This window comes from Bombus flavifrons, chromosome 10 (assembly GCF_040668555.2).
Source record: "Bombus flavifrons isolate JBK064 chromosome 10, iyBomFlav1_principal, whole genome shotgun sequence".
Classification (NCBI taxonomy): Eukaryota; Metazoa; Arthropoda; class Insecta; order Hymenoptera; family Apidae; genus Bombus; species Bombus flavifrons.
This window is the reverse complement of record NC_138451.1, coordinates 3,740,525-3,751,615: the sequence shown is the minus strand read 5'-3', so window position 1 is coordinate 3,751,615 and position 11,091 is coordinate 3,740,525. Positions and strand designations below refer to the sequence as shown.

Below are 11,091 nucleotides of genomic sequence, written 5' to 3'. Positions count from 1 at the left end.
GGATTCACCGAAGTATTTTAAGACCCCAATCTAAATAAAAAATATATATACTTATATTTTTACATTCCAAAGTGGAATCCAAGAAACAGCAATATATAATTAATACTACCTATATATGTACGTATTTAGATAGCTGCAATATAATGAAGTATGTGCTTACAAAGAGATTATCTTAATAACTGTCACAGCTACACTATTTTTCTCTATTATGCTCTATGTTTTTCATTAAATTTTATGAATTGAAAACATGCTGCATACTACAAAAAGTAATGTTTGCACTGGAGTCCCATATATACATACCATAAAGTTATAGAAAATTTTTCATGCCACCATTCTAGCTTAAAAATCACAATTCTTTGTACCCGATTTGACTACATGCAGTTCATAATTTTGCATAATATGTTTTACTTTTAATGTAAAAATTTGTATAATATTAGAATAATGTACAAGTACTACTAAATACACTATCTGTTACTTATGTAATGCAAAAGTCAAGTAACTTGACATATTTTATCTGTGATATTTAATTCCTTTCTTTTTTCTTCTTTTAAGCACATATTCACAATTTAATTCTCATGCAAAATCTATGTTGTATAAAATTTAAAATATATGTATTGAAATAAATATCAAGGATTACATATTTGTAAGCTTGGCTTTGAATTTTTCAATGTGGTCAAAATATCGAATTACTGTCGCAATATTTACTGAAATATATATGTATATATATTTATATATATATATTACTATTTCGTGAAAAATTTGAGAAGATATCATTTTTATTCTATTATTCAATATATCAATAAGTAAACATATTTTTCTTAGTGCTACTACTACCATAGGAATAAAAATAATGTCGTTGATAGCATTTATAAAATCTCGAAAATGACAATTATATTTTAACTCATATAATATTGTTCAGAGCACACTTATAACTTATAATTGAAAATGTGATGTAGCTTAAACAAAAGTTGAAACATATGATCCGAGATCATTAGTCAAAACACAATAATTTCTTCACAGCAGCTAAGATTACCTCAGAGTCACTATATTGCTTTTTTATGAATCAATATTTACATCTCGGTATAATGAAACTTTATATTTTAAATGCAAATGGTATTTTATATCAATGACTGTGCAGAGGTTATTAGCTTTCCATTTACTTTTCAATATATAATATAAATTTCATAAAATTAATGTCCATGGAAACTACTATGTCTTCGATTAACGGCTGTACATCTATAATACTAAACATGGGTATAATTCACATTAGTTAGATTTAAAAGGTAATGAAATATGATAGTTATAATAATCCTTCCACATATCAAGACTTGAATGTCCACATTCACACCAGATAAGTACTCCAATCAAACGGCATTTTACAATCTCCTTACTATAAATTAATTACATTAAAAAAAAGAAATTATTAATTTACTATAATACAGCTACCATCTTATTAAGTGTATCCAGCCTAAAAACGTTTTCATTTTCTTTACGTATCGTAAGTCTTTTTTTCATAGTAGTAGGAAAGTGGTCAACTTCTATCATGTCATAGAGCGTAGAAGAATTCCAAATATGGCCAAAGCAAACGATTGTTTACATCCATGGGATGTATTTATGTGATTTTTAATTATACTGTTCGTTACTAAACGCAGTGCGTCAAGCGCATATAAATTAATTCGTAGTTTTATGTGTCACCCCATATATATCCTATTATTGAGAGAATTTCTTTTGCTTTTCACAGCAAATAATAAACCAAAATCAATGACCGTGTTTTGCTGAGATTTTCTTTTTTTTTCTAGGCGCTGTTCACACTGGACACTGATTCTTCATTTCCTGCGTACACTACCGTGAACACATTGAACTCACTCACTAATCACTTGTCTGAAACAAACATACAAATATAACATATCTCTACAAAGTATAGTAACAAGCAACAAATATTTTATAATTACGAAAAAGAAAGGAACGCAAATTTATAAGCATATATGAGTTTATCTTCTATCTTAAACAGTATATTAAACTTACAATTATATCACAATGAAGGAATATTCATAGGGATGCGTCACTCAAATGCTATAAAAATAATTCATAACGTTAGAAAATATCAAGTACATGGAACAAAGATCTTTCTCATCGTACTTACGAGATGGAGATCTAGTATCAGATTGATTCACACCTGATGCATTTATTGCTGCAGGCCCACAAGATGATACAGATCCATTTGATGGATTAAAATTCAGAAAATCCCATATTAATATTGTATCATCGTGTGACGACGATACTATCTGGAACTCATCGAACTGAAGACGAAATACACGACCTGTGTGTTCCTATATTGCAGATATAACTTATTACTATTAAAGCTTTTTTATAAAACAGAATAAAATAAAGTATGTAAAATATCTCACCACTAATGTACGTATACAAAGCGAGTTAGTTAGAGCACGTGGATCTAGTGCAGCCACCAAATCCCATACTTTAATTTTTCTATAACATAAAGCAATAAACATGTTATTGTAATACTGTAAAAGATAACATAACATACAATTTAAAAAATTTTTTACTCACCCATCATAAGCTCCACTAACTATGTGCTTGCTATCAAATCTAATACATCTGACCAATTCGTCATGTCCTTCTAGGACGCGTAAGCACGCACCACATTCAATATCCCATAATCTGATTGTATTATCACTGCTACCACTAACTACTAAGCAGTCTTTATATTGCAAACACGCTATACCCCGTTTATGTCCATTTAATGTTCGCACAAATTCGCAAGTAGATGTTTTCCATACTTTAATAGTCCTATCACCACTAGCAGAAACGATATATTTTTCATCAAAATCAACAACATTTACTGCTGCCCTATGCCCCACTAATACCCTTCTTAATGCAATTTCCGTTTGTGATGTCATATCCCATACAGCAATTGAACGATCCTAAATACAATTAACAAATAGTTATTTTTTACAATTTATGAGATATAAAAATATATTAATTTAATATAGAAATATGATGTATTAAAATATAAGCTAAATATATAAAAAGTTTATTGACCTTTGAACAAGTGACCATCATGCCATTATTAAATCTGAGATGTAGAACTGCCTCACAATGGTGTATCAATGTATTAACCATTTCTCCAGTATTAGCATCCCAAACTCTTACAGTGCTATCAGAGGAACCAGATATTATTGCTTTGTCATCATACTGTAAACATAAAACAGAACCAGTGTGTCCTGTTAAGACTTTAATGCACTGTAGTGTACTTCTGTCCCAGATTTTGATTGTATTGTCTCTAAGACCAGAGACAATTTTTTGATCATCATATTGTAAACAGTAAACACCTTTTGAATTTTCACTTCTACAATTTATTCGTTGAAGATTAAATCTTCCCATTCTCCAATTGTTATCTATACTATCAATATCTTTAACTATTTTAGGATAAAGAGATCTATAGAAATTGTGATTTGGGTGGCTTTCCCCCGGCCTTGGCTTGAACAAATACTGAATCCTAAAAACATTAATAAATAAACAGATACCACAGAATGAGATTTCATAGAATGTATTAACTAACCATCCTCTCCTTTCTGCAAGACCTCTCCATATTGAATCAGTCCGAACTTTACATTCAATTAATTTCTTCCAAAGCATTCCTTCACTAATTACTCTGAGCCATTCTTTACATACTAATTCAGCAGCAATTAATGAATCAGCATCTAGATAGGAAAGAATACTTTCTGCCACATGGTCCAATCCTTTTTCTGATAACCGAAATGTAAGTTATAAAAGATCTAATTTATGTATATATATATATATATATATATATATATATATATATATTCCAACATTTAAATAAAAATATCTCGACAGAAATACTCACTTGGTAGTAGAGAAATAAAATCTCTCTGCAACATTGGTTTCAGATATGCATTGATGTGACCATGCTGATAGTGACACATTCTTGTTAACAATTGTTCAACAAAGTTAACTTGTTCGGGTTCACTCCACTTCTCAAAGAGTTTCATACAAGTTTCCTTTTCTTGCCTATATTGTGCAGATACCCCAGATGGCAGTTCTTTCTTGCGAGTGGGATCATAAAGTATTGTTATTGGATACTGTAAAAACATTATAAAAATTGTACACATTATAAAGATTTTCCTAATTGAAAAAGTATACTTTTAAAATATTATTTTATTTAAATTTAATTCAGATTTGATAAGAATGCAAAGATATACCTTGATCAATTATACTGTAAATATTATATACTTTAAGGGATGCATATAAAGATACTCAGATATATTTTTTATTGTATATTTAAAAACTGTTTAATACATAATACAATTAAATCGTAATAGTTATAAGTATTATATAAAACAGCAGCAAAACTATTAGGTGACACATGTATTTTAAGATAGAGTGTGGTATCAGGTTCTTGACCTCAGATAGACTATACTATACAAAACAATATTAAACGCTTACAGAAATTGACGTTCAAACATGCAATTTGTCCTTTTTCAATCACGGTACTTTCTATAAATATAATTTATTGATAATCATGCTTTAAAATAAAATCGCAAATAAAATATTTAAAAATTATTAACTAAATACACAATTATTTGTAGCAAAATACAAAACAGTAATACTGTTGTTTTTCTTGATTTAAAAAATTAATTGCAATATTTGAAATTTGTAATAAAATTTATAATTACAAGAAACGAGGAGAAAAAAAAATAGCTTGCTACTTAATTCGTATTAGCGAACGATTTGTATAAAGAAAATTGTATCAACGGACCGTGACCTGCACTAATCCAATATTTCGTGTGCGGCCTACTTGTTAGCGCTTGCCATTTACTTCTGGAAGCGAAAACTCATAATAGACGCATATCTTATTAAATATTTCGCAATAGAAGTTAAAAAATTTATACTTCAAAATTTAAACGATTGAAACACGTTTGCAACATCGTAATGGCAATAGTGAAGTTTAAGCACATAAAATATTGTACCAAAACGATTTATCAAAATTAAAGCTCCTGATGACGTTACAGAGATGAATAGGCAAATCCTGTCATACATAATAGTTTCACAAAGCAAAAGAAATAAGATAATCAAGGCAATCTTTTGTCTCCCATAAGAAAATATAATTCAAACCAATATGAACCAATAGCTGACTGAAAAAATTAAAAAATTTATCTTTATTATTTTTTATTTTAAATGTTCTTGTTTCCCCCGAAGTGATGGCTAGCTATCGACGTTCTAGCAGAAGAGGTTTCGAATATGACAAATAACTTCACCATTTTGCAACAGATTTCTTAAAAAAAAATTACAAACTAAAATTAAAGACTGGATTTGTATCATCCACAAAAATCTGAATTTTTCACTTTTTAATTACTTATAAAAAGAATTCGCAATTTTAAGTTATTTTTAGATGCCTCAAGATGATGTATTCCCGTAATAGCATTCACCAGAAACTCAAGTTTGATTTTTCGCATTTCTTTAATGATAAAAATAAAACATCCATCAATGTGTCTTTTTATGAAGATCAACACACGAAACTCTATAAAATGCATAATTATATATATATATATATCATTATATATATAAATATACATGTGTGCATTGTGCATAGTATGATTCTTCGATTTGAGATCTCATGATCACTCGACTGTAAAAGGTAGCATAGCAACATTGAAGAGTCCTGGCGACCAAGGAGTACACCTCGATCATCTGAAAATGTTTCTCAGTACGGTGTTCCAGTATAACGGGATCGCGAACTCGTGTCGAATCTATGCTCTTTGTATCTCTTTGTCTTCGTACCCCTTACGTGTTCTCTCCATTTTAGCAAGTAGTCACGCAAAACGCGAAAACTTCCAAGTAAATGTATAATACAAATATTATAATAAATTTAAAATTTTCATAAAGAAATTAATACTAGTACCACCTACATGTACTGGAATGATGATAAAGCATTCTTTATTGGTTTTTACAGATTAATACGGTCGTATATAGGATAAAAAAATAATATTCTGATATCGATAACAGCAAATCATATTGGTCGGTAGTTCTTCGAAATACTATCTAATTTATTATCACTGGCATTCGCATATGCGCCAGATTATAAATAAAAGACAATCAAGAACGAATTGTGGGAAAAGATGTTCGTATACCTTGTGGTTTTTAGTGCTTTGTTTTTTATCGTTTATCAATAATAAATATCATAGGCATGTTGAAATCGATGCATGACATAGATTTACGTGTATGCACAAATGATTAGAAAAATATTCTTAAACGTGAAAGTGAGACGCATCTATCAATAGAAACATAAAGTTTATTAGTGGAAAAAACCCATGAAAAATAATGTACATTTCGAAGCTTGTAACAATGAACCACGGGAACGTTTCGAAATTTCCTGTCGTCCTTGATTATGAATACTTACGGCATTAAATTTCAGAACACTTTTTTGTCTCCATAAATATAAAACAAAGGTAAGTTCTAAGAACAATAAGTTTCTAGAATAAAATGTATAAAAATTCACGTCTCTTTGAGTTTATAAAATTTTATAAAGATCGCAAATTGATAATCGCGATGCATCACTTTCTCGTTATTCTTAAGTAGTTATTACCTTTTATTTTTTTATACACATTTGGATATAAATAAAACGATAAAGAAAATTAAAAATGCGCATGGTAATGTAGTAACGAGTGAAACCGGAATGATGAGTCACTAGCACTAAATAGAAGAGTAATACTTTTTTTCGGCAAGTCACGTACTTATAACTTGACAACACAATATAAAGTTCATTTACATTGGCCAACGACAAACATACTTTAATAAGATATTGATAGATATAACTCTAATTATAATACAAATATACTCACGTATGTTTTTTTCTATCAATATAAACTCTATTAAAGATTATGTAAACGTGAAATATGTAGGAAAAAATTATATATTTTCGTATATATATACATTCGTATACAGCCCTATATTTGTATCTATATACAGAGTAAAAGATGTATTGATAAAAGCGATACTACATAAATTCACAAGATCTGACGCAAGGATTGTAATCGATTCCTCTTTCTCTCTGGCGGTCTCCTCGAAGTACACGTGTTATAGTTTAACTTAAACACAATACACGGATAGATCGTTAAATCTTTGTATTGTCTACAGACTAATCATTCTATATTTTATCTTGGAGATAATTAATCATTATTGTAACAAATAACGCGTATCAGACGGAATTTCTATATGATCTCTGTACAAATTCTAAAGCAATAAATTTTTTTTAAATTACTCCAGCAGTTGAAAATAAAAAAGTGCAAATTATTCATTCCTGGACAATTTTGGCTCATATCCAATTGCACGTATAAATCAATATCACTGTAACATTAAACGACAAAAATGGACAATAAAGATTAATCATTAATTTTTATAACGATTGTAAACTCGTATAAAGAAATAAATTTAAGGGAATTAAACTGTATATTCTACTCAATTGTTTACAATACTGTTACGATGAGTGTAATGCAACTTAGCACAAAATTTAAAAAGGGAAGCTAAAAAAAGTAAAAATTGTAAAAGAGGAGAAACAAGAGAGAAAAGGTAAAAAGGGAGTTAAAACATTGATCATGTAGTAAGTTGTTTCCACTCTGCAAAGCTTGGAGATTAGGATTATGTTTAAACGATCTATCCTTTGTTCTGACAACGAAGACAATCGTGTCCGGTCAAGTTTATGCTAGTTCAATAGTAACTAACTAATAATTTTTCGATCAAATATATGTAGCAACTGTACAATAACATAACAAATTAAAAAATAAATTAGTAAATAACAAGTTAACATTACGATTTTCTAGCAATCTGAAAATAAAATCATTACATTTTATACTGTAAATATTCATATTTTATGTTAGAAATTTACAAAAATAAAAAATTTAAGAAAAGGTATGTTCAAACAAAAGTAGTAATATGAATCGAATATACGAATAAATATTGAAATATTTATAGTAAAAATTTAATAATAATCATACGATGGCATAGTTAGTATAATTTATACTTTGTTATGATTCTTGTAAGAATATAATATTTCGAGTCATATTGTTTAAGATATACCTGCGATTCTAATTAAATCTAAATATTTGTAATATTCTGCATATAACATAATATATACTAGTATTGATTTGATCAAATAAAAGAAATTAAAAGTGACGCAATCTTAATTTCCGTCAAGATAATAAGGTAACTGTCATTAGATGTACATAAATATCTTGATATAAAAGAGTTTAGAGAAATGACCACGATCATATATGACAGCACACAATTGTATTCTATAACCTCTCGTATACATAAGATATTTCTACAATTAATAATTTTCTTTGGGAAGTGCATATTAACAGATATAAGCTTTGCAGAAAATAACGGTCGATCATAAAATATTAGTGAATTTCTCCATCATAAGGAAACATAAGATGGCGGTAGGTTTCAGGTCAAAAATACTACTATGTGTTGCGTACCTGAAGATTCGTGTTTGTGTCTTCGATAATCTCATCCGTTTCCATGTTCATCATTTTCACACACAACTGGCACAATATAATTGATTCAGATGATACAACCGGATCAATTTGGCTGGAAAAAGTTCTTGTAAAAAGGATAAAACACCTTTTGAACACTAGCGTTTGACTATTCAACACGACTGACGACGCTCATGAGTCTTCGCCATGTACAGGAAGTTGAGACAACATTTCACCAACACAACAGCTCGTAAATAACTATGTCACTTCACAAATCCAAGAAACCTGATATAACGATTAATTTATATGGAAAATGTGTATTAAAATCCTATACGTGAACAATATGAGAAATTTAATGTTAATCTTCTTCAAAAACGTACGAAATATCCAAATGAATTCCAAAATTCATCAAGATATATGCACGGCCAACCATCAAGATAAGAAGCTCGCGAGAAGCACTAACACCATTTTACACCACCGACTTCATCACTGCTTCTGTTTAACTTAAAATCAACTTGATGGCGCACCATACGCAAAATTTCCAAAATGGCGTATATGAAAAATATATCCATCTCTGTTGTACCCGCGCATATTTCAAAAACATTATTTCGAACTATTTTAAATAAACCTCATTTCCATTAGAACAAGTCCTTTTTTATTGATTAAATTGAAATTTTTAAATAATACAAGGTGTATATTTACAATATAAATGTATATATTTATATTACTTATCGTATTTATAAATAACTCATAAAAAAGAAAAATCAACAAGTAAAAAATAAAATCATAGAATTATTATGTGATTTAAATTATTGTAATAATTTTAATACTTTGGATTCTCTTATGCATTAAATCCATTTGATTTGTTCATTTTTGTTTCTTACATTTTCCAACTGAATTTGATGAGTAAGGGCAGCATATGGTTTATGGCATACCTGTGAATCTAATGGTGGATAATAGTGTCTATAACACATATATGCCAAAATGTATCCTATTATTGAGCCTGCAACCACGTCTAATATTTTTGAAATTAAAATATTTATTTATTGATGCAATAAATAAATATGCTTACCTTGCCAGTGATGATGATAATCACAAGTTCTACTCAATGCAATTAAGAGAGCAATACAAATTGGTAATACAAATGCACATAATTTCCATGATTGTCCTTTACCCATTAAACTAAATGTATGTAATTTACCAGCTATATACAGCGCAATGAAACCAAAACTTGCAAATGCAACTGAAAGATAAATAGATTTTTCAATAAAATTTAAGGTTTTCTATATAGTTTATATAACTTGATAGTTTATACTTTATCTTTTAACATACATGAGGAATGACCACTTGGAAATGATTTCTTTCCATCTTTTATAAGAACTGGATTTCCATTACATTTAAAATCTGGATTTGTTTGTCCATCAGGAAAACATCTCCAAAAGAAATCTGGTCTGGGGCGACCTAGCAAAAGGTATTATCTATAAGAATAATGATACTTTCAAAACAGGATCAACATTTCACAATTCTTACCAACAACAAGTTTTATAATATCTGTAATGACACCATTAAATCCTAATGCTAAAGTTACAGATAATACTGCTTGATAAATGTCAGTTTTGTCCTTGTAAACCAAAAAGACAAATAAGATTACTATAGCAGGCATTATAAAAACCAGAGGCTAAAAATAAATATATAAATTAATTTATATAAAATATAACTGTAATTTCAAAATATGTATAATAATGCTGTTTCATGTGGAATATATTACCCATAATATGGTGGTTGGAACATATGATTCAGTCCTTGGATTTTTATACAACCATAATTCATCTTCATGAATTTTCCTAGTAAATGGTTCTGCATTTTCTAATTCACTGTTCATATAAAAAAGTAGTACATTTATATGTATAACCATTATATTGCTATAGTAGACTAAATTTAACTTACATAAATAATCCCACTAAGACAATTCGCAATAATATGTCAAACCAATATTCTGTTAAGAAATCTTTACCACGTGTTATAGCCATTATGAATTCAAAGTGAATGCAGTATAAATATTGTACAAATATATACAAACAAATAGTACATTACACAAATTCAGATGACTCATTATACAAGTATGCAAATGTGTATGTATACAGTTGTATATTTGAATAGAATAAATTATTAATTGTTATTATATACTCATTGGTTTTAAAATTATCTAAAAAAGTGTATGTTTTTAATTATTACAGAAATTCCACTGGAAATATATGAGCAATTCAGTTTCATCGCCAACTTCCTTCAACATTGGACTGAAGCTGAGACACTTCTTTCTAAAAAGTAAATATTAATCGATCGTTTACAGATAATTTAAGACATTAATTAATTTTTTAAATTATATGTTAACGCTGTATAACATTTCAATCCCAATATATAAAACATTAAACTTTAACTACACTATTTCGATTTGAATACTAACATTCAATTTGATATCACTGTAGAATATACTATGTACTATGTATATTATGGTATATTCATTTATTTTGTAATGATAGTAACGTAGCTATAAATTGAAAGTTTCTTGAAAATTGGA

General features: G+C 28.5%; 2 protein-coding genes and 1 long non-coding RNA gene across 7 annotated transcripts; 1 reads left to right on the top strand and 2 right to left on the bottom strand.

Annotated features, from left to right (window-relative positions):
• Window positions 1-865: 865 nt before the first annotated feature.
• slmb (beta-transducin repeat containing E3 ubiquitin protein ligase slmb) lies at window positions 866-9,050 on the bottom strand. 2 transcript variants are annotated; one of them, XM_069121674.1, is made up of 9 exons: window positions 8,517-9,050; window positions 3,887-4,121; window positions 3,581-3,767; window positions 3,061-3,517; window positions 2,569-2,942; window positions 2,409-2,487; window positions 2,177-2,330; window positions 2,026-2,073; window positions 866-1,881 (listed from the first exon to the last, which is right to left on the bottom strand). In XM_069121674.1, the coding sequence occupies exons 1-8, from the start codon at window positions 8,568-8,570 to the stop codon at window positions 2,063-2,065; spliced, it is 1,551 nt and encodes a 516-aa protein (XP_068977775.1). In that variant the 5' UTR covers window positions 8,571-9,050; the 3' UTR covers window positions 866-1,881; window positions 2,026-2,062. The 2 variants fall into 2 exon arrangements, with proteins under 2 accessions (XP_068977775.1, XP_068977774.1); XM_069121673.1 differs by having other exon boundaries at window positions 2,144-2,330; window positions 8,517-9,048.
• Window positions 8,122-8,623, top strand: LOC138184055 (uncharacterized). The gene is made up of 2 exons (XR_011174229.1): window positions 8,122-8,241; window positions 8,482-8,623. It is a non-coding gene; the product is annotated as an uncharacterized LOC138184055 (long non-coding RNA).
• Window positions 9,051-9,229: 179 nt separating the features above from the next.
• On the bottom strand, window positions 9,230-11,043 carry LOC138184043 (phospholipid phosphatase 4). 4 transcript variants are annotated; one of them, XM_069121697.1, is made up of 7 exons: window positions 10,978-11,043; window positions 10,461-10,831; window positions 10,282-10,387; window positions 10,044-10,191; window positions 9,846-9,974; window positions 9,586-9,756; window positions 9,230-9,516 (listed from the first exon to the last, which is right to left on the bottom strand). In XM_069121697.1, the coding sequence occupies exons 2-7, from the start codon at window positions 10,541-10,543 to the stop codon at window positions 9,362-9,364; spliced, it is 792 nt and encodes a 263-aa protein (XP_068977798.1). In that variant the 5' UTR covers window positions 10,544-10,831; window positions 10,978-11,043; the 3' UTR covers window positions 9,230-9,361. The 4 variants fall into 4 exon arrangements, with proteins under 4 accessions (XP_068977798.1, XP_068977799.1, XP_068977796.1 ...); XM_069121698.1 differs by having other exon boundaries at window positions 9,230-9,476; window positions 10,978-11,042; XM_069121695.1 differs by having other exon boundaries at window positions 9,230-9,528; window positions 10,978-11,040.
• Between the last annotated feature and the right edge of the window lie 48 nt (window positions 11,044-11,091).